This window comes from Carcharodon carcharias, chromosome 17 (assembly GCF_017639515.1).
Source record: "Carcharodon carcharias isolate sCarCar2 chromosome 17, sCarCar2.pri, whole genome shotgun sequence".
NCBI classification, from domain to species: Eukaryota; Metazoa; Chordata; class Chondrichthyes; order Lamniformes; family Lamnidae; genus Carcharodon; species Carcharodon carcharias.
Genome location: NC_054483.1, coordinates 69831487 through 69855867, shown reverse-complemented (window position 1 = coordinate 69855867; position 24381 = coordinate 69831487). Strand labels below are relative to the sequence as shown.

Here is a 24381-nt window from a genome sequence, read left to right as displayed (position 1 = left end):
ATCTTGGGTATGTACCTTCCACAGGTTACTGCAAGGTGGGTCCTTACTGCTGGGAACATGGAACAGGAACAAATGTCCTTCATGTTCAACTAACTACTCAAGGTTAGGCTGGAAAATGACATGGGAGGGGATATGATGCCACTTTGCATTATTTAAAGGTCTGCCTCTTAGAAAACAACAATTTTAAAGTCTTGCAGAGTTACTAGATACAAACTAACATGTATCTAATATAAAACTAACATGAAGTATGTCATTAAAGCCATCATTCTTGAATAGGTTTGCAGGAAAAAGGATGAATTGCTGGCACACTAGCCTGCACTAGAAAAAAACATGAGGAGTAACCTTTGATAGGAGTTTAGGCTAGGTTCTCATGGAACTATCCAATCAGGGTGATAAATAAAATATTGTTGATCTGTGTTGAGATCTAGCAATTTGTTTATTCTATAGATGGAAACTAATATTAGTAGCTACCAGCAATGCAAATTTCCAAGAAATAGATGAGGCTGCATGCAGAAAGTGGTGACTGTGAAAGGGAAATACATCAATTTTGGTAGAGAATAGAATTAAATTCGAATTTCAGAGAAGTCTTTGTAAACCAGTGTGCCAACAAATGATTAACTATAGGCCCCTGAATTGAAATGGCCACACTATGAATCCAACTCTGAACATATTCTGAAAGTAATATAATGAACCAGATTTTGCTCTCAGTGGAGGACAGATGGTGTAAGCTGTTGATTACGTTTGCACTGGAACCAATTATAAATTAGAGGACCAAAAAGAGTGGACCCTCTACAGGGAATCTGGGACCTGTGTGAACGGTACAAACGACTCTATAACTCCTTAACAAATCAATTTGAAGAATCATGAATGAGCAGCACAGAGTCTGAACCAGGAAGTGAAAGCTAGAATATTTAATTCAATGCTGAATCATGTCTGAGAGTTGAAATAAAGAGAGGGAAAGAAAGATGGGATTAAGAGGGAGATAAAAAAGAGGCAGAATAAAAGATTAAAAAATAAAACTTGTTCCTTTTTAAAGATCTCCAACAATAATTAAAATCTGAAGGATTGGCCAGAATTTTGACCTTGATGGGCAGGCTGGCCCCACCAGCTCAGTGGCGGGCAAGCAGCTGAACTCCACAACCAAAATGGGGCCGGCCACCATTTTACATGGGCGGGCCGCCAGCGGCCTGACTGACAGGAAGCACGCTTCCTGGGGGGGGGGGGCGGGATTCCCCATCTGTTAAAGTACGTTCTTTCACGCATGCGCGTGAAAGAGCACATTGCTCCCTGAGACTAAGTGCTTTCTCAGGGAGAGTGCTGAATATTTAAAAAACTTTAAAAATAGAGAAAGAAAAACATTATTAACATGTCCCCCTCATGTGACACTGTCACACGAGATGGGACATGTTAATAAATATGAGTGAAACTTTAATAAACTTTTTAAAAATTGAGATAACCTCATCCCGCCAATGGATGAGGTTTTATCTCTTTTCAGAAGCCCACTGAGGCTCCTGGCCTGCCCGCCAGCGTTAAGGGTGGACGGGCAGGTCTTTCAATGAGCTTAATGATCTTGTCAATGGCCTCAATTGGCCATTGCCAGGTGAGCGGGCGAACAGCTGATCTCGCTGTCCGCCCACCTTCCTAAAAGTTTAAATGGACCGGGATAACACTGGGGGTTCCTCCCGACGTCATCCTGCATCATCTTCCCGTCAGCGAGCAGGGCCCGCCCCCAAATCGCCAACGGGAAAATTCAGGCCATTGAGTCTCCACATTTACAGAAGTTAATTTTCAGAGCCAGGGAGGTTATTGGACAATAATTAAGACTTCTAATGCACTAAGAGTATAGACAGGATAACCCCTAACTTTTTCTGGCAAAGTTAGCAGATACTTATCATATAAATACAGTAACACCGTGCCTTTCCTTGTGCATCAGTATCGAGTATTGCAGTAAGATACTATAATAATGAAGATTGTGAACGAACAGAGCATTGAGAACATTGATTTCCACATTTAACTGCGCACAAGTTGTCATGAGAATTGCTGTCCCATTTACACTTCAATAACAGTGGATACAGTTAACCTCATTCTATTTCTGTGAGCAATCAAGATGGAATCAGTAGTCTAAATTAAAAGAGTAAATACAAGAAGATGCTAGAATTTTAAAATAAGAAGAGAAAAACCTGGTGCAGACCATTTCAAACACAAAAGTTGGCTTGCATTTTTCTGTTTTTCAGATGCTGACAGTTCTCCCTGTGTATTTTTAATTGTAAGGTAGGTGCTTTTCTTTAATAATAGAACCAAAAATACCTTAATCACATCTCTCTGACTTGAGCATTGTTCGGGGGATGATGCATGTAGTCTACAATCGGGGTCTGAATTCTCCAATCACGGGGCGCGTTGCTGGCTCTGTATCTGAATTCTCCAATCAAGGGGCGCAGTGCTGACACCGTGTCTGAATTCTCACGATGGCAGACTACAAGTCCCAGAATGCAGTGGGAACCGGTAGCGAGCACGTGTTTGAGGTGCTGAAGGGGTTTGTTCTGAATCAACATGGCGGCTGGATCGGGATCCATTGTTTTGGCTGAGAAGTTGCAGGGTCTCAATGGGCTTTTTGCTATTCACAAAAAGAAAGGCCCCACTTCAGCAGATGTGCTGAACCTCCTGAAAACGAAACTTTTAAAAGGTACATGCGTTTTATAGCTTTTGTTTGCGTAATGAAGCATCATTGCGAAAGCACATTTAAGAGTCTTGAATAATTTCTGTCAGAACTTGTATTTCATATTAGTGTCTGGAAGAAAATTTCCTGGAAGACCAGCAAGGGGTAAAATCCGTATTACAAAGTGGGGAGTGGAACAAATGTGCAATTCAAGTTGTTCCATTCCAGGAGTTGGCATGGCTGGGTATTTGCCCTGTTTGCCATCTCCTGGTATGTCAGTAGTAATTTAAATATTTCCTGCTCCATTTTTTAAAAGCGTGGTTTGCTTTCGAGGGGAGTTTTTTTGAATAGGCTCAGTTCATATATATTTGGAAATTGTTACAGAACTGGTGTAGGGGATGCTGCAGCTTAGCTTGACTGGGGCATTGTTGAGTTTTTGAACTTTTCATTATTTTATCTTTGGTACGCTAGATTTGTAAGCTACTGGTAGTAAAAATATACGATGTAATACTGTGACGCTGAGCCATGCAAATTGGGAAGATTCCAGATTGGACCCTGGTCAGCTGGTTCATCTGATTCCAAATTAGCAGTAGGTTTCAAACCTTTGGCTAAAATTGGCCAAAGTCTTGATCATCACAATAACCTTGATTTTAATAAAATCTAAATGACAGAATGGTGGCAGATGCAGACAAGTGCAAGGTTTTGTACCTTGTGAGGAAATAAAAGTGTCTTCTATGCAATATGAAGGATTGTGGAGTTGGATCATAAGATCATAACTTAAAAAGAAATAGGAGGAAGATTAGGCCATTCGGCCCCTTGAGCTTGCAATTCAGGGAAGGTTCACTAGACTCATTCCTGGGTCTTATGAAGAAAGCTTGAACAAGTTGGGCCTATACCCATTGTAGTTTAGGAAAATGAGAGGTGACCTTATTGAAATAGGTAAGATCCTCTCAGTCTCAATTTCTGGTGATAGACTGTCCACCAATATTCATTACAAGCCTACCGACTCCCACAGCTACGTCGACTACAGCTCCTCACACCCCGCTTCCTGTAAGGACTCCATCCCATTCTCTCAGTTCCTTCGCCTCCATTGCATCTGTTCTGATGATGCCACTTTCAAAAACAGTTCCTCTGACATATCTTCCTTCTTCCTTAACCGAGGTTTTCCACCCACGGTGGTTTACAGGGCCCTCAATCATGCCCGGCCCATCTCCCGCGCATCTGCCCTCACACCTTCCTCTCCCTCCCAGAACCATGATAGGGTCCCCCTTGTCTTCACTTATCACCTCACCAGCCTCCGTGTTCAAAGGATCATCCTCCGCCATTTCCGCCAACTCCAGCATGATGCCACCACCAAACACATCTTCCCTTTACCCCCCAGCGGCTTTCTGCAGGGATCATTCCCTCCGGGACACTCTGGTCCACTCCTTCATCACTCCCTACATCTCAACCCCTTCCCATGCAACCGCAGAAGGTGCAACACCTGCCCTTTACTTCCCCCCTCCTCACCGTCCAAGGGCCCAAACATTCCTTTCAAGTGAAGTCGTTCTTCACTTGCACTTCCCTCAATTTAGTCTACTGCATTCGCTGCTCCCAATGCGGTCTCCTCTACATTGGAGAGACCAAATGTAGACTGGGTGACCGCTTTGCGGAACACCTTCGGTCTGTTGCAAGCATGACTCAGACTTCCCTGTCGCTTCCCATTTCAATGCACCACCCTGCTCTCATGCCCACATGTCCGTCCATGGCCTGCTGCAGTGCTCCAGTGAAGCTCAACGCAAACTGGAGGAACAGCACCTCATCTTCCGACTAAGTACTTTGCAACCTTAGAATTACCTGGAAAAGCTCAGCAGGTCTGGCAGCATCGGCGGAGAAGAAAAGAGTTGATGTTTCGAGTCCTCATGACCCTTCAACAGAACTAGGTGAATCCAAGGAGAGGGGTGAAATATAAGCTGGTTTAAGGTTGGGGGTGGGAGGAAAGAAGTGGAGGGGGTGGTGTGGTTGTAGGGACAAGCAAGCAGTGATAGGAGCAGATAATCAAAAGACGTCACAGACAAAAGAAGAAAAGAACACATAGGTGTTGAAGCTGGTGATATTATCTAAACGAATGTGCTAATTAAGAATGGATGGTAGGGCACTCAAGTTATAGCTCTAGTGGGGGTTGAGGAGTAGGGGGTGATGGAGGAGTGGACCAGGGTGTCCCTCTTCCTTTTTTTTCCAATAATCACAGACAAAAGAACACAGAGGTGTTGAAGTTGGTGATATTATCTAAACGAATGCGCTATTTAAGACTGGATGATAGGGCACTCAAGGTATAGCTCTAGTGGGGGGGGGGGGTGCATAAAAGATTTAAAAATAATGGAAATAGATGGGAAAAGATAAATCTATATAAATTATTGGAAAAAACAAAAAGAAGAGGGACACCCTGGTCCACTCCTCCATCACCCCCTACTCCACAATCCCCACCTATGGCACCTCCCCATGCCCACGCAAAAGATGTAACACCTGCCCCTTCATTTCCTCTCTCCTCACCGTCCAAGGGCCTAAACACTCCTTTCAAGTGAAGCAGCATTTCACTTGCATTTCCCCCAACTTAGTATACTTAGTATTCGTTGCTCCCAATGCGGTCTCCTCTACATTGGAGAAACCAAACGTAAACTGGGCGACCACTTTGCAGAACAACTGCGGTCTGTCCGCAAGAATGACCCAAACCTCCCTGTCGCTTGCCATTTTAACACTCCACCCTGCTCTCTTGTCCACATGTCTGTCCTTGGCTTGCTGCATTGTTCCAGTGAAGCCCAACGCAAACTGGAGGAACAGCACCTCATCTTCCGACTAGGCACTTTACAACCTTCTGGACTGAATATTGAATTCAACAACTTTAGATCTTGAACTCCCCCCTCCATCCTCACCCCCTTCCTGTTTCTTCCCCCTTCCTTTTGTTTTTTTCCAATAAATTATATAGATTTTTCTTTTCCCACCTATTTCCATTATTTTTAAATCTTTTATGCCTCCCCACCCCCACTAGAGCTATCTGTACCTGTCCTGCCATCCATTCTTAATTAGTACATTATTTTAGATAATATCATCACCTTCAACGCCTCTTTGTTCTTTTGTCTGTGACATCTTTTGATTATCTGCTCCTATCACTGCTTGCTTGTCCCTACAACCATCCCCCCACCTTAAACCAGCTTATATTTCACCCCTCTCCTATTTTTACTTAATTCTGTTGAAGGGTCATGAGGACTCGAAACGTCAACTTTGTTCTTCTCCGCCGATGCTGCCAGACCTGCTGAGTTTTTCCAGGTATGACTCTGCCTGACATTATTTTCTAAATGTCCTGCTGCTACCTCAATAACGGATTGCATCATTTTCCCATGATTAGACATAGGTAGGGACAAGGCCAAGGAGGCATTTGAACACAGATGAGAATTTTAAATTCAAGGCAGTTTATGCTTATTTTGGTTCAGAGCTAACACTCTGCTTGATTCAGAAAGCGAAGAACTTAGACTTATAACTCTCTTCATGACTAAGAGACATCAAATGTTTCGCAGTCAGTGTAGTACATTTGAAGTGCAGTAAATACGCTCAGCACAGTCCCACAAAGAGCAATGAACTATATGACTAGATCATTTTTTTAATGATGCAGGTTAAACAGATTTGGAAGAAAAGCAAGGGAGCTATGTTCTGGCTAGTTCTTAAAATCCATTTATGGGATGTGGGCATTGCTGGCTAGGCCAGCATTTATTGCTCATCACTAATTGCCCCTGAGAAAGTGGTGTTGAGCTGCCTTCTTGAACTGCTGCAGCCCGTGTTGTGTGGATACACCCACAGTGAGGTTAGGTAGTGAGTTCCAGGATTTTGACCCAGCTTCTTGAGTGTTGTGGGAGCTACGTTCATCCGGGCAAGTGGAGAGTATTCCATCACACTCCTGATTTGTGCTTTGTAGATGATGGACAGGCTTTGGGGAGTCAGGAGGTGACCTCCTTGCCACAAAGGTTCCTAGCCTCTGACCTGCTCTTGTAGCCACAGTCTTAATGGTAACCCCAGGATGTTGATAGTGGGGCATTCAGCGATGGTATTGCCATTGAATGTCAAGGGGCAATGGTTAGATTCTCTCTTAAGGAAGATGGTCATTGCCTGGCATGAATGTTGCTTGCCATTTGTCAGCCCAAGCCTGGATATTTTTGAGGCCTTGCTGCATTTGGACTTGAACTGCTTCAGTATCTGAGGAGTCACGAATGGTGCTGAAGATTGCATAATCTTCAGCGAAGATTCCCACTTTTGACCTTATGATGGAAGTTCATTGAAGCAGCTAAAGATTGTTGGGCCCAGGACACTACCCTGAGGAACTCCTGCAGTGATGTCCTGGAGCTGAGATGATTGACCTCCAACAACCATAACCACCTTCCTTTGTGCTAGATGATTCCAAACAGCGGAGAGTTTTCCTCCTGATTCCCATTGACTCCAGTTTTGCTAGGGCTCCTTGATGTCAAGGGCAGACACTCTCACCTCACCTCTAGAATTTGGCTCTTTTGCCATGTTTGAACCAAGGCTGCAATGAGGCCAGGAGCTGAGTGGCCCTGGCAGAACCCAATCTGAGCATCAGTGAACAGGTTATTGCTCAGCAAGTGCTGCTAGATAGCACTGTTGATGACACCTTCAATTACTTTACTGATGATGGAGAGTAGACTGATGGTGTGGTAATTGGCCAGTTTGAATTTGTCCTGCTTTTTGTGCACAGGACATACCTGGGAAGTTTTCCGTATTGCTGGGTAGATGCCAGTGTTGTAGCTGTACTGGAACAGTTTGCCTAGGGGCATGGCAAGCACAAGTCTGCAGTACAATTGCTGGACAATGGTTTCATGGTCATCTTTAGATTTTTAATTCCAGATTTTTATTGAATTCAAAATCCACCATCTGGCCCCCAGAGCATTACACTGGGTCTCTGGATTACCAGTCCAATGGCAGTACCATTACACCATCGCCTCCCCAAGCATTTATCTTTCAAGCGCCATGACTAAAGACAGGTTATCCTGTCACTTATCTCTGCTAGTCTTGGAACCTCGCTATATGCAAATAGGTTGCTACATTTCTCTAAGTTGTCTCTGTTCATTGGCTGCGAAGTGCTTTGGGACATTGTGAAAGGGCTAGATAACATACGATCTAGGAGCAGGAGTAGACCACTCAGCCCTTCAAGCCTGCTCCACCATTCAACAAGATCATGGCTGATCTGATTGTAGCCTCCCACCTACCCCTGATAACTTTTCACCCTCTTATTAATCAAGAATCTATCTAGCTCTGTTTAAAAATATTCAAAAATCCTGCTTCCAATGCCTTTTGAGGAAGAGAGGTCCAAAGACACATGACCTTCAAAAAAATTTCTCCTCATTTCTGTCTTAAATGAACAACACCTTATTTTTAAACTGTGACCCCTAGTTCTGGATTCTCCCACAAGAGGAAACATCCTCTCCACATCTAATCTGTCAAGACCCCACAGGATCTTAAAGGGTTCAATCAAGTCACCTCTTACACTTCTAAACTCCAGTGGATACAAGCTTAACCTGTCCAACCTTTCCTCCAAAGACAACCTGCCCATTCCTGCTATTTGCCTAGTAAATTTCCCCAAACCTGCTAACGTATTTATCTCTTTCCTTAAATAAGGAGACAATACTGTACGCAGTACTCCAGATGTGGCCTCACCAGTGTATAACTGAGGCACTACCTCCCTACTTTTGTATTCATTTCCCCTTGCAATAAATGATAACATCATATTAGCTTTCCGAATTACTTGCTGTGCCTTCATACTAGCCTTTTGTGATTCATGCACTGGAACTCCCAGATCCCTCTGAATCTCACAGCTGTGCAATCTCTCACCATTTAGATTAAATGCTTTTTTATTCTTCCTGCCAAAGTGGGCAATTTCACTTTTGCCCACATTATACTCCCATTTGCCAGACCTTTGCTCACTCACTTAACCTATCTATGTCACTTTATAGCCTCTTTACATCCTACCTATCTTTGTGCTGTCAGCAAATTTAGGAACCATACCACCTGTCCCTTCATCCAAGTAATTTACAAGTTATTTGTAAAAATTTGAGGCCCCAGTACTGATCCCTGTGCCACACCACTCATTACATCCTACCAACCAGAAAAAGACCTTCTTTCTTGTTAGCTAGCCAATCTTCTCTCCATGCAAACATATTACCCCCTACACCATCAACTTTTATTTTCTACAGTAACTTTTGATGTGGCACTTTATCAAATGCCTTCTGGAAATCTAAGTACAGTACGTTCACCAGATCTCCTTTATCCACAGCACATGTGACTCCTTCAAAGAAGTCCAATAAATTGGTTAAACATGATTTCCCTTTCTCAAAACCACGTTGCCTGATTGCCTTAAACTTTTGTAAGTGCTCTGCTATGACATCTTTAATAAAAGCTTCTAACATTTTCCCTATGACAGATGTTAAATTAACTGGCCCCAAGTTTCCTGCTTTCTGTTTCCCTTTTTGAATAAAGCAGTTCCATTTGCTATTTTCCACTCTAATGGAACCTTCCCTGAATCTAGGGAATTTTGAAAAATTAAAACCAACACATCAACTATTTCACTAGCCACTTTTCAAGACCCTAGAATGAAGTCCATCAGGACCTGGGGATTTGTCAGCCCGGAGCTTCAACAATATGCTCAATACCACTTCCCCAGTGATTGTAATTTTCCGCAGTTCTTCCCTCCCTTCCATTTCCTGGTTTACAGCTATCTCTGGGATGTTACTTGTATCGTCTTTAGTGAAAACCGATGCAAAATACATGATCATATCAACCGCCATCTCCTTACTTTCCATTATTAATTCCCCAGACTTACTTTCTATAGAACCAATACTCACTTTAACTCTCTTCTTATTTAAATCTCTATAGAAACTCTTACTATCCATCTTTATATTTCCAGCTAGCTATCTCATATACTCTAATTTTTTCCTCTTAATTAATCTTTTTGCCAATCTTTGATGTTCACATTATTCTGCCCAACCTTCTGACCTGCCACCCATCTTTGTGCAATTATGTGTTTTCTTTAAGTTTAACAGTCATTAACTTTTTTAGTTAACCAACGACCACCCCCCCCCCCAACTTCCTGGAAGTTTTCTTTCTCATTGGAATGTATCTCTTCTGTGTATTCTGAAACATCCCTTTAAAAGTCTGCCATTGCATCCCTATGGACCTATCCCTTAACCTCATTTGCTAGTTGGCTCTGCTTTCAAGCCCTCATAATTTTCCTTATTTAAGTTTAAAATATCGTCCCGGACCCACTCTTTTCTCCCTCAAACTGAATGTAAAATTCAATCATATTATGTTTGCTGCTACCTAGTGGTGCCTTCACAATGAGGTTATCAATTAAAAACAAAAAAACTGCCGATGCTGGAAATCCAAAACAAAAACAGAATTACCTGGAAAAACTCAGCAGGTCTGGCAGCATCGGCGGAGAAGAAAAGAGTTGACGTTTCGAGTCCTCATGACCCTTCGACCGCTGAGTTTTTCCAGGTAATTCTGTTTTTGTTGAGGTTATCAATTAATCCTATCTCATTGCACAGTACCAGATCTGGTATAGCCTGCTCCCTAGTTGGCTCCAACCTTCTATAAACTCCTCATCCCAGGTCCCTTTGCCCATCTGATTTTTTTCAACCTATCTGTAGATTAAAATCCCCCATAATTATCACTGTACCTTTCTGACAAGCTTCCATTATCTTTCATATTTATTCGTTCATGGGATGTGGGCGTCACTGGCGAGGCCAGCATTTATTGTCCATTCCTAATTGCCCTTATTCAGAGGGCATTTAAGAGTCAACCACGTTGCTGTGGGTCTGGAGTCACATGTAGGCCAGACCAGGCAAGGATGATAGATTTCCTTCCTAAACAACATTAGTGAACCTGGTGGGTTTTCACTACAATTGGCAATAATTTTGTGGTCATCATCAGACTTTTAATTCCAGATTTTTATTGAATTTAAATTTCACCATCAGCCATGGTGGGATTCAAACACGGATTCCCAGAGCATTACCCTGGGTCTCTGGAACACTAGTCCAGTGAAATACCACTTTGCCACAGCCTCCCCCTGCCATTATGTCTCTTCCTTTATACTCTGTTCTACCGTGTAGTTACAATTAGGGGGCCTGTACACCACTCTGACAAGTGACTTTTTTTGCCTTTATTGTTTCCCATCTCAAGCAAAACTTCTATATTCTGGTTTCTCTAATGCACGAATACCATCATTAACTTATCACCAATAAGTGCACTTTTTTATCTTTAACATACACAAATACCATATAAGCTGGAGGGTAGAAATGCAAAAAAAGTACATTGCCCTGATGAGATTGTTCCTTGAATATTATGCTAGCTTTGGTATTCCAAGACAAAATAAACTGTTGTATCATTGGGGGATTATTTCTGGGTTGAATTATGTAGGAACTGGTGAACTTGGAGCTCTTGTTGCTTGAAAGGACGTGATGAAGAAGGGACTGTAAGGAGGATAAAATATTATTTGCCATAGAAAAATTAAATCTGGAGTAGTAGAAATAAGTTAAAACACAGAAACAAGGAAAGTTTGACTGGTGAAAGGACAATTTAGGGCAAATGTCAAGAAGAACTTGGTGATTGACACTTGAAATGTTAAGCTAGTGAAGCTGAAACCCTTAGATTCATTCAATTTTCAGTTAGATGATGTGATAGGGGAGCTACTTGTTTCCTGTATTGATTGAACTATAAAGGGTTGAAAGGCCTCCTATGTCTGTATTTTGTTGAAGTGCATTATGTGGATGTCAGCAAGGCAAGATCAAACTTGGCCCTGATAGACTCAATTGGCTTTTTTACATTAGCATTGCTGCTATTGTATCTAAAGGATTGGAAGCCATAGTGAATGTGAAGCTATTGCTGGGATCATAATTGCAAGGACCTGCTCTCTGATTTCAAAGCAAAATAGTCACATCTTGGTCTGGAAATGGAATGACTCTTCCTATTAAGCACAGACTACCCTTAACACTTTAATGTTGGTAAGTGTCATTCCACCTTATTCCAATCCTGACCTTTTCTGGCGCATCTAGTATGGATTGAAGTGATTGTGATTTCATCAGACAATACAGTAGAATGTAGGAATGGTATGTAGGTCATGATTGTTTTTTAAAAAAAGCTGTTTGTCTGTGTAGTGCTTAAAGGTCTCATGTTTATATTTGGCCTCACTGTTTCTTGGGTAGATGTCATCAAAAGTAATGCATTTACTAAGGACCTTGTAAACTATAGAGTCCCAGCTGCATCTGGAAAAAACAAATGTTGGCTAAGCACAGATGATCAAGATGAGCAGAATTGACAATCAACAGACAAACTCTGTGCTCAGCACTGAACATAGCACATCACATATAAAATAGGAGTACCTTTGGCTGCCAGGGCCACTCAGCTCCTGACCTCATTACAGCCTTGGTTCGAATATGGACAAATGAACTGAACTCCAGAAGTGAGGTGAGAGTAACTGCCCTTGACAATAAGGCAGCATTTGACGGAGTGTGGTATCAAGGAGCCCTAGCAAAACTGGAGCCAGTGGGAATCAGGAAAAACCTACTGCTGGCTGGAGTCATACTGAGCACAAAGGAAAAGATGGTTGCGGCTGTTGGAGCTCAATCTTCTCAATTTCAGGACATCATGGCAGGAGCTCCTCCAGGTAGTGTTCTAGGCCCAACCAACTTCAGCTACTTCATCAATGACCTTCCTTCCATCATAAGGTCAGAAGTGGGGATGTTCGCTGATGATTACACAATGTTCAGCACCATTCGTGACTCCTCAGATACAGAAGTAGTCCATGGCCAAATGCAGCAAGACCTGGAAAATATTCCAGCTTGGCTTGACAAGTAACATTTGTGCCACAAAAGTGCCAGGCAATGACCATCTCCAATAAGAAGAACCTAACCATCAACATTCAATGGCGTTACCATCACTGAGCCCCCATTATCAACATTCTGGGGGTTACTACTGACCAAAAACTGAACTGGACTAGCTGTATAGATACTGTGGCTACAAGAGCGGGTCAGAGGCAGGAATCCTGCAGTGGTAACTGGCCTTCTGACTCCCTAAAGTCTGTCCACCATCTACAAGACACAAGTCAGGAGTGTGTCCTGACTCTCCACTTACCCGGATGAGTGCAGCTCCAACACTCTAAGCTTGACACCATCTAGGACAAAGCAATCCGCTTGATTGGCACCCTGTCCACCGCCTTCAACGTTCACTCTCTCCACCACTGACGCAAGGCAGCAGCAGTGTGTAACCATCTACAAGATGTGCTGCAGAATCTCGCCAAGGCTCCTTAGGCAGCACCATCCAAACCCACGACCACTACCATTTAAAAGGGCAAGGACAGCAGATAGACAGGAACACCACCACCACCTGGAAGTTCTCCAAGCCACTCACCATCTTGACTTGGAAATATATCGCCGTTCCTTCACTGTTGCTGGGTCAAACTACTGGAACTCCCTTCCTAACAGCACTGTGGGTGTACCTACACCACATGGACTGCAGCGGTTCAAGAAGGCAGCTCACCACCACCTTCTCAAGGGCAAATAGTGATGAGCAATGAATGCTGGCCTAGGTAGCGACACCCACATCCCATGAATGAATAATTTTTTTTAAAAATCCACCTCCGCTTTATAATGTTTACAGACACTTCAATTACAAATGTTCAGTTTCCTGGCTTGGTAATTGCAACCGATTCATCTTTGAGCAAGCAAATAATCATAATTGGAAAGGTTAGTACTGTTGTGGAATGGAATTTTTCAAAGCCCAAATTTAATTGCCAGTAATGCCTGCACTCAATTAAGTTTTTTTATACTCATTCAGTAATGGAATATTATAGCCTGATTGAGAACAATGACTTGAATTGAATGGCATCTTTTAAATGAAAGACACCCCAAGGAACTTTACAGAGGTGTGATCAGACTGAACTAGGTGTAAAAAGGCAAGAGATTTGGTGACTGAAATCTTATTTTTGAGTGGGTTTTAAGAGGGTGGCAAGAGAGCTGGTACAGAGGTAGAACTGGGTATTGTCTGCATACAAGTGGAACCCATATCTTCAGTTTGTGTGACTAAGAAGCAGCAAGTAGGCAAGGAAGAAGAGGGAGGCCTGGGACAGATTTTTGGGAGATTCTGGAGATCAGTATGTAGGTGTAGGAAGCAGAAGCATTACTGCTGATGCAATGGCTATGATTGTATAGGTTGAGTGGAATCAAGTGAGAGAAGTTTGACTGAGCTGGACAACTGATGCAGGGTGTTGGAGAGAAATCATGATAGTTGACAGTGTCAAAGGCTCAGAGAAGATAATCAAGTATTCGGCACCAGTGGAGTCATACCAAGCACAAAGGAAGATGGTTGTGGTTGTTGGAGGTTAACATCTCAGCCCCAACGTGCTGCAGCAGTTTTTCAGGGTAGTGTCCTAGGCCCAACCATCTTCAGCTGCTTCATCAATGACCACCTCTCCAACATATGGTCAGAAGTGGGGATGTTTGCTGATGATTGCACAGTGCAGAGCCATTTGTAACTGCTCAGATAATGAAGCAGTCCTGGATGACATTCAGGCTTTCGCTGATTAAGTGGCAAATAACATTCCCACTATGCAAGCCCCAGGCAATGACCAGCTCCAAGATGCACTGCAGCAACTTGCCAAGGCTCCTTTGACAGCACCTTCCAATCCTGTGATTTCTACCACCTAGAAGAACAAGGGCAGCACATGCATGGGAACACCACCACCTGCAAGCCCCTCTCCAAGTCGCACAACACCCTGACTGGAAATATATCATTGTTCCTGCATTGTTGCTTGGTCAAAATTCTGGAACCCTCACCCTTCCTAAAAGCACTCTAGATGTACCTAGATCACATGGACCGCAACAGTTCAAGGAGGCAACCACCAGCAATTTCTGAATCGGTCTAGGCAATCACAGATGATGATGTCATTTGTAACGTTGGCCAAGCTCATTTTGGCACTCTGGCTGGAGTGATTCAGGCATGGAACCGAAGGAAAGATGGGCAGATAATTGGGAGGTAACAACTTGTTCAATCTATTTGGGAAGGAAAAGGAGTTTGGAGATGGGGCAGTAATTTTGCAAAGGCTGGGGGAGTCTAGGGTTTTTTTTAGGAAGGGTAGTAATAGTGATGATTTTGAAAGCAAAAGGGTTGTTGTTATCTGTAGAGAGGAATGAATCCATTTATAAAGTCAGCTAACAAGGAAGAAAGGAAGGGGAGCAAAGTGATCTATTTTATGTAAATACAATTATGCAGTGTTTTACAAATCGAGTTGAGAGAGATTTTGAGGGCATATGGGAAGATGGCAGAGAAACTAGAGAAAGGCGTCGATTCCGTGCTAGATTAGGGAGAGCCTTGGAGGTTTGGCTTGTGGTTGGCAAGGGGGAGGAAAGAATGGGAAGCAGCAGAGGCTGCTGAGTGGGTGATCTCAATTTTAGTGGTGAAGAAGTCCATGAACATCTCACAGTTGGTGAGGGTGACTGGGGACATGGGAAAGGGATTTAATGAGATGCTTAGCTGTGGAATAAAGAAGCTGGGTGTTACATTTTCTCTCCAGTGTGACTGGCAAGAGAGAATAAGGCCCAGTTGTGCTTGATGTGATCCAGCTAGATCTGATGATAAATGGCTAAACTAGTTGCTGACCAAATAAGCAGGCTGGGGAGAACCCATGCCCTCTCCATCACCAAGACCATTTTTTTTTTCAATGCTCATTCTTGGTGTTGAGATGATGATGGTAGACTATCTTCGAACATACAGTCATGCATCAGTGACACCACGAAAATTCCAACAAACAGGTGGAACGAAGCACGTTTTAAAAGATTTACAAAAAGCCTTAAAACGCAACTGTATCATGATGTGTAGTCTTTCATTTTAATTGTCCTGCTCAAACAGAGGCTGGCATCAAACAACATCCAATGAAAAGAAAAAAACAAGTTCTGAAGCTGGGACACGGAGGAACCCTTGATAGTGCAGCATCAGGAGTGCTTGGTAAGAAGTGGAGAGTAAAGGTACTTTGTAGCAATGGATAAACATTAGCTGTTTATATTTGATTTCTTGGGCGCTGTTTGTTGTCACCCTCCACTGTCTTATTTCTTTTCCGTCTTTGTAACAAGACACACATTACAAATTAGGAATTACAGTAATTTGTAGGTAATATGTGCTTGCTTTGCTCATCATTTTAATTTGGGTGAAATGCTGGTGACGGCAGCAGAATGCCAGCTCATTGTACAACCAGATGATGACTCCTGTCACTGATAGATATGGAGAAATGAAAAGCTGCTGAAGTTTAAAGCATTTTGTTACTTTTGACATTTCAGATATAAAAGTGACTGAGAAAGCCTTTAGGAGCATTGGGTTGAAGTGGGCAGGCAATTATTCATTTGCCACTGGTATGACTGATTTTGAATCTACTAAACAGATAATAGGCTGGACCACTTCAGTAGATGACATTCAACTGAAATTAAGAGAAAACATTCATCCAGTCTCCACCTAACTAGTCATATTTGTACTCATTGTTTTCTATTTCTAAGTTCAAATATTTGGCCTATATTTATTATAAAGACTTGGATAATGTCATCCTCCTTTTTCCTTTATTAAAAAACAAGTTCACTCCTGAGACCTTTTTCATGCCGTCGAGCCAATGATCCCCTTTAACTTCAGTTGGCTGTATGCAGCCAGCTTGTTGCATTGCATAATCCCTTTAAGATTAACACATGTACACACCTTGAAGGGCCTGTCTGTTCCCTGTGTGGTACATTCCCAGTTGCTGCATACCTTAAAGGGAATGCTGCTTCAGCCCTAAATTCCAGAATCATCCTTGTCAAACTTGTTTCAATTCTGACACGGCATCGTCTTTTTAAAGGTTAGCCCCAAAATATAATGCTTAGCTTTACCTCAGGGTTTAAATTTCAGATTTCAGAATTTTCTGTTTCTTGCTTTTTTACCTTGTTGCGAGCAATATAGCAATAATATATTTCCTTTGATTATTCCCAGAGCTGCACAGAGGAGTCCAGATGAGGTCTGACCAATGAGTTATGTAGCAATAATACAACCTCTTTTGATTATATTTTATCATTCTGTTACAGCAGCTGAGCCCTGTGCTGATAGCTTCATAGATTTTCTGCATTATGGCTCTGAGACCTGTTTCTTGATCAGCGTGCTGCCCCACACTCCCAATCTTTCTTGTTTTCATTGCTGATTTGCTGTTATTCCTTTTATCTCCACATTTTAAAATAATTACTGTTTTCCTTTGTTCTTTGACTCCAGTGGTTGGCATTGGCAAAGGGACCAAAATGCTCAGTGGAATGTTGTCCTGCTCCAAGGTAAGTGTGATTGTTTAATAAGGAGGTGATTCCTAACAGCACAGTGGGCATATCTACACCACGTGGACTGCAGCGGTTCAAGAAGGCGGCTCACCACCAGCTTCTTGAGGACAGTTCGGGATTGGCAACAAATTCTGGCCTTGCCAGTGATGCCCACGTTCTGTCAAAGAATATAAAATAAAAAATAAAAAACAATTACATTTTTGACATTTTTGATTAAAATGCTTCTTTAGACAATGGAACTTTGAGTCACAGAAGAAAATATGTGAATTTTTTTCAAAATATATTTTGAGTGATTTAACTCATTTACCTTTTTATTTCCTTCATCGGCAGATTCTTCTGACTGTTCATTAGGTTGATTTGAATTTCATAAGTCCTTGCTACTTCCTCAGTTTTCATCGCTTTTCATGTATACCTTATCTGAGATTTGATTTGCTGCTGTTTGATTTGAATCATTCAGCCAAATGTGATGGAAAACTGTTATAAACTGACAGGAAGTGTGGTGTAGATGAAAGATATTTATTGTATTAATTGTTGATCTCCTTTTGCATTGTTAATTGTCCATCTCTATCAACCTTATCAATTGCCTTTCTTTTACTTCTCTTGTACTTTTTTCTTCCTTGGGTGCTTGGTAATATGGGGAGGAAGCCATCAGTGATGCAAGCCAAATTTTCCCAATGGTGTCTGCAAGGTGCTAGTCTTGGGAAGGATTCAGTAGGGTGGTAGGTACTGTGTTGGGGGGTTGGAATGCCAACTCTTGGTTATAGGATTGCTTTTGGAGTGAGGTTGCAGGATGACTTTTAAGCCAAATAATGCATGTGGTCAGATTGTCTTAGTGTCATTTCAACCATTGCCTCATTGGAATACCTGCGTGTTCTCTTAATGCTGCCTGCCCCTTCTGATCTCGTCAATTTCCCTCCATGGAACCACAAATTCATTATGCCCCTCAACTCATCCAGTAATTCTGTGCCCTGTGTTTATCCATTCTCTCACCTGCATCCCCCCACATCCTTGAGTCTTTTTCTATTGTCTGATTAACAATTTGCAGTAGATAACAGCCCTATACTCCCAATATTTCTTCTCCTCATTCTTTTCCCTATTCTCCCCTTTGTCCATTTCTTCATTGTTTGTCATCCTATACATCATGCATACTTAAATTAAGTTCTATTCTCCCCTCCTCCCTCAACCCCTGCTTCGGCCTGTGATATCCTTGCTTTACTGTCAAACCTTTCTTACATTTTACCTTTTTCACTTATTTCCATCTGATTCTCCCCATTCACCCCACTATACCAAAAAGAGTAGGTGCATGGTGACACAAAATGCATCAGTGGCATGAGTATGGTATCAGAGTAGTTAAATTACTGGACTAGTAATCCAGAGACGTGAGTTAAAATCCCACCACAGCAGCTGGGGAGTTTGAATTTGTTTAACTAAATAAACCTGGATTTAAAAAGCTAATGCCAGTAATGATGACCATGAAGCTACCAGAGGATGCCTCAGGCTCCTGCATCATCATTCCTGGCTATGTCCTGGTGACAGAACAGACCCACCAAAGGTAAAGGCCCTGACAATCTTCAGCATTGACTCCAAACCCTGCATAGTGTAGTCTTGTTGCATCCCATCAAACATGAACAAGGAAACTTCCTCTGATTACTGCCTACTGCCTTTTTCAGCTGGTTAATCAGTATTCCACCATGTCGAACACCACTTGGAATAAGAACTGAGAGTGGTAAGGTGATAGAATGTACTCTGGGTAGGAACTTTAATGTCTTATTATCACAAGTGGCTCAGTAGCACTACTGTTGACCAAATCAGCCTAATCCCAAAGGACATAGCTGTCAGGCTAGGCCTGTGACAGGTGGTGAGAGGACCAACGTGAAGGACAAACCTCCTTGACTATGTCCTCCCCTATCCATCTGTCACAGAAGCATCTGTTAATAATGGTGTAAGAGTGACTACAGCACAGCTCTTGGGACTTAATCGCCTTGTCTTCACACTGAGGATATCCCTCCATTATGTTGTGTGGTAATACTATTGTGATTAATGGATAGATTCAGATCTGAAGACTCAAAACTGGGCATCCATCAACTGGCCATCAGCCAAAGAATTATATTCCAGCACAATGTGTAACCTCATGGCCAGCAGGTTCTGCACTCTACCATTACCATCAAGCCAAGGGCCCAAACCTGTTTGAACAAAGAGTGTAGAAGAGCAGCACTCGGCATATCCAAAAATTAGACAGCAACCTAGTGAAGCTAGTACTCCATATATGTCAAACAGCAAAGGACAGGGGCAATAGGTGCATGGGAACACCACTGAATTAAACAAAAAAAAAGGTTCAGGCTGGCAACTAGGAGGTCCAATGCTAGGATCAGTAAACAGTAGGCTCTGGTAGCAAAGTGTAAATTAACTCAGTGTCAAGTAGGTATGTTTGCATTCAACACCAATGTAATGCTACAGGGGCAGAGCACACTGAGCAGCAACATTTTTTAAATGTCTAGGGCCATTGGCCAGTTTCTGAATATCTCTGATACAATCATTATAACAAGTCAGAACTCTTATTATTTTAATATTGACAAAGTTGTTGTCTCCTGTTATATTTTGTACAAGACAGAAAACAGCTTACATGCTGGTTAATTGCCAAGGCCATTAGAGTGGATACACAGAGATAAGAACAAAAAAACTGCGGATGCTGGAAATCCAAAACAAAGACAGAATTACCTGGAAAAACTCAGCAGGTCTGGCAGCATCGGCGGAGAAGAAAAGAGTTGACGTTTCGAGTCCTCATGACCCTTCGACAGAATCTGTCGAAGGGTCATGAGGACTCGAAATGTCAACTCTTTTCTTCTCCGCCGATGCTGCCAGACCTGCTGAGTTTTTCCAGGTAATTCTGTTTTTGTTTTGAGTGGATACACTGTTAGCTAGACGTTAATGCCAGTGCACCATGATGTTAATCCTTTGAGTGCTGCCAGCAAAACAAATCAATTATGACAGAACCTGCTGTCCTGGGCCATCAATGAATTGTCTCAAACTAGTAAAGTGCCTAACATCCATTGAAACACAAATCATTTTAATAACATAAGTCAATCCTTTTAATGGTGCTTGAGTTGTGATGTCTCTGGTTTAGAGGCAGGCTTTTCAACCAGTTGAGTCGCAGAATTTATTGTGTCTCTCCACTCTGGAATGAGAAAATGTATAGAAGTATTGAAACAATGGACAAATTTAATCTTTAAGGGAGACGATGCAAATGTTAAAAATTAAAATTAAAATTATGAAAATGGAAAAGAAAATAGTGAAAAAGAAGAGAGACGGAGTGAAAAAAAGTTTTTAAAATTTGTTTGAAGTGTTAATTTTAGCACCGGATGTTTTAGTAGCCTTAATGTAAAATTAGGATTTTTTTGAGTATCACGTTGCAAGAGCTAAATTCTCTGCATAAAATTCATAAAAGCAAAATTCTGTGAAGCTATTAATAGCCTTGCCTTTCTTGTGTCCTGCAAGAATAATTTGTTTCATTACGACTACTTGAAAGTGGAGATTTTCATCTCTTTAGCCTTGAATTAATATAAATCCAGCCTCCTGAGGCCAAAGTACATCTAGTCTACTACACAACCTAGTTATATGTTCCATGCTATCTTTTGTAAATCGACAGGATTGCCTTCAGCATTAGTCACCCCAAAATTGTGTGTCATCAAGCACTTCATTCTCAATGGTGAGGTCATACTGACATATTTCTTCCTAAAGCACTAAAAAAAAATACCCAACCAGGTTAGTATCAATATAAGTGATAATGCCACATATAGATCAACTTGCAGTAATTTTGCTTTTCATCAGCTACAATATAACCATAGCCACTGTACAGCTTACTTTTTACCATATCCATTTTAATTTTGGAAACTCCATACTACAAAAGTATGTTTTTCTCTGAACCTCTTTTGGAACACCCTCTGCTTTAGACCAATGCAACAGTCCTTGCCAATAAATTGTAATATGCTTGTGAGCATTGTGCCGTGCTACCATGCTGCTCATCCCCTTGGTCCACCCCACACCTTAACAGTTAAGACCATCTGTATAACTATACTTCCTGCATGGACTTGTGGGTATATGGTGCGGATAGTAGTTTTATTCATAAATATGAAAGCATGGAATTCCTGTATATGAGATGGGAAATTTATGTCACAGTTAAAGTAGGGGTGGTTGTCTTGTATGTAGTTTCAGGTAGTAGCGTACTTTGTACACAAAGTATCCCTCTGGTAACTTTTTCTCTTTTCAGCTATACATGCTTTGAGGGGGTGTGCATGGGATGGGGGATAGGAAACATCCCTGAGGAAACATCATTTTGTCATTGTACCGGGTGTTTGTGGTTCAGGCATGCTGCGGTTGCCTCCTATTCACTGTGCACTGAGACAGTCAGCAAATGTAACCCTTAAAGCATTGTCTAATCTATCTTATGTGTTTCCTTTTGTTGTAATGCAAGCATACCTGATAGACAAGGAAAGGCCTGGAGCAGTCCGCCTTGTACAGAGTACTCATCCACTAGATTAATAGATATGTATCGTTTCACTGTCTGCAGCAATGGTTTCCCCCCCCCCACTCCACTTTCCACTACACCTGTCTTCTGCACGTTGCAGCATGTGAAATTTAATTTTCCATTGCTGGAAGGAGTACGGTGATAGGGCAGCTCCCTGGATGGGGGAGGGAGGAAGCTTTGAATCACCTGTTAGGAGAAGCCCTATCTTCAATCATTGAAAGCTTTGAGGACAGTGGAGGAAAAAAGAAATTGCCATCAGCATTGCAAGAATTGGGCTGAAGGGTTGGGGGAGGGGGGCCGTGGGGGGTGTACATTCTATGAAAATATACGCTGTATCTGTACTCTGAAAATTTCAGCAAAATAACAGTCATTCAGATTACAGCATGCATCAAGATGGCATAATATTGGGAAATATAATCTCTAAGGAATTCATCTTAAGTGTATAGTATAGCTTAGGTTTTTTTTGATGCATTACAGAAATTCTTTACTTGAAGGGTTAACGTATTTTGTAATTTTTGGATGGTTTTTTTTAAAAAACTGCTGCAAACCTTTGCTGTAAGGTCAAAACTTGAGACACAAAGACCAACATTTATTCAGCTGCCAGCTACTGTATCTTGGTTTTGTGCTGATATAATCAATGTCATTCCATACTTCATTTTAAATTGAACCCTTGTCTGTAGACGGGGTTAGAGGACAAACGTATCAAACTATTATTAATCTTTGCTGTTGGCATTGCCTGTCCTTAAATCAATCTGATAGTTGTCTCAGCGTTAACCACTGAACCATGATAAAAGACTGCAATTGAGGGAGTGTCCTGTTAAGGAAAGCAATGGGAAAAAGAACATAAATGGGCTTCACTGCCTCAGTATGGGATTTGATGCCTGGTGTGTGTTGATGTTGAGAAATAATGAAGCAGTATTAGAGCCACTACAATGCGTCACAGTGACCTCGAACTTGGGAGGCACAAAGAGTGGAGAACTGGAAAGTGCATATTGTGGATGGCTTTTGAAAGCCATTTTGACCTTGCCACCCACCTCCGCCACTGTGTGTTTGAATTTTAATTTCTATGTAAGCTTAGTTTGCGAAAAGGCTGGTATGTTATGCTGCAGCATATTGGAGGAGATGATAGACATTTAAATTTAGCTCTCTCAAGAGTATAAGTTGACCAAAAGAAAATAGAATTATCACCGTTAAATTTCAAACCAAGACCATGAGAATTTTCTCCCCCTTCCATAAGTTCTGCATTTTCAGTGCTAAAATTTGGTGCTGGTTTTGTTTTTCATATTTAGGCCAACATTTTGAATGATTCATGCAGCTAGACTTCTGATATTTTTCTCCCTCCCCCCACCGCCCCACCTTGCCTCAGAATTCAGCTATAAATTGCAAGGAATGCTTTGCAAGAGTTCCTCGGGATAATGCCATAGGTCCAAACATCTTCAGCTGCTTCAAAGTGATCTTCCCTGCAGCATAAGGTCAGAAATGGGGTTTTTTGGTGATTACGTAATATTCCGTACCATTCACAATGACTATGAAACTGAAGCAGTGTGAGCTCATATGCAGCAGGGTCTAGACAACATTCAGGCTTGGGCAGATAAATGAGAAGTAACATTAGTGCCACACAAGTACCAGGCAATGACCATCTCCAATGTGATAGAATCTAACTGCTTCCCCTTGATGTTCAACAAATACCATCACTGAATTTCCCACCATCAACATCCTGGGGGGGTGGGGGTTACCATTGACCAGCAATCTAATTAAGCTAGCCATATAAGTACTGTGGCTACAAGAGCAGGTCAGAAGCTGGGAATTCTGAGGCAAGTAACTCACCATCCCCCAAAGCCTGTCCACTATCTAAAAGGCACAATTCAGGAGTGTAATGAAATACTTTCCACTTGCCTGGTTGAGTGCAGCTCGAGCAACATTCATGATGCTTGAAAAGCTGAATGGCCTGCTCCTAAGTCTTATGTTGAGACTCTTTTATTTTAGAAAAATACTACTCTTCTGCCCACAGGAAACATAACAGCCAATATGCACACAAGACCTGGAAACCAGCAAATCACGAGTCCTGCTTAAACACTTGTGCTTGATTCAAAGATCGCAAAGCCAGTGAGTACCAGAACAACAACACCCTTGTGTGAGCAATGAAACATGCTATGCAGGCACTGATGGCACGTGTTAAAATAATTTAACAGGATTTTTAAAATTCTATTTAAACGACCATTAATTTTTTTAAAAAAAAATCATTGTTCAGTCATATACCTTTTAATCACAGAGCAGCATATAGTTGATGTCTTGATCTGCATCACATTGTCTATATGCAGCAAGTGTTTCACAGAATTGCAGGCTCACTTCATTTTTAAGACCTACACAATGATAAACCAGAAAGCTGAATTGACTACGGATCTGCAAAGCAATTATTTAGAGACACCAGTAACAATCTTCTACTAATTTTCAGAGAGATCCTACTTTCAAAAGAAATTCACATCAGAGAACTTTGTACACAACTGAAAATGATGTGGATGCGAAGTATGGGATTGGTGTCAAAATGAATTACTGGGCTTGAAATAACTTTACTACCCATTTAACTACAACAAGCCTGGTAAGGCCTGTAGCAAACAGTAAGCATCCAGATTGAGCACTGATCATCAATTCCACACTGACAAATTCCAAAATATACTTATGAAGAAATGGACCTCTAAATATAGAGCATTGAGGTGCACCTGTTAATAAGATAGTGAGACTATATCATAAGAGTTAAGTGCAAGGCTCAATGGCCTGAATAAAACTCCAATGCTAATAGGTTTTAATGCATTAGTACTTGA

General features: G+C 41.8%; 1 protein-coding gene across 2 annotated transcripts in view; it reads left to right on the top strand.

Moving 5' to 3' along the window:
- Positions 1-2507: 2507 nt before the first annotated feature.
- The window catches only part of trub1 (TruB pseudouridine (psi) synthase family member 1), a 59710-nt gene continuing 37836 nt past the window's right edge, over positions 2508-24381 (top strand). The window contains exons 1-3 of one of the 2 annotated variants that reach the window (XM_041210527.1): positions 2508-2683; positions 15602-15697; positions 16976-17031. In XM_041210527.1, the coding sequence (XP_041066461.1) occupies positions 2551-2683; positions 15602-15697; positions 16976-17031 (285 nt within the window). In that variant the 5' untranslated portion in view covers positions 2508-2550. The remainder of the gene's footprint in view (positions 2684-15601; positions 15698-16975; positions 17032-24381) is intronic. The other variant, XM_041210528.1, reaches the window with a different exon arrangement.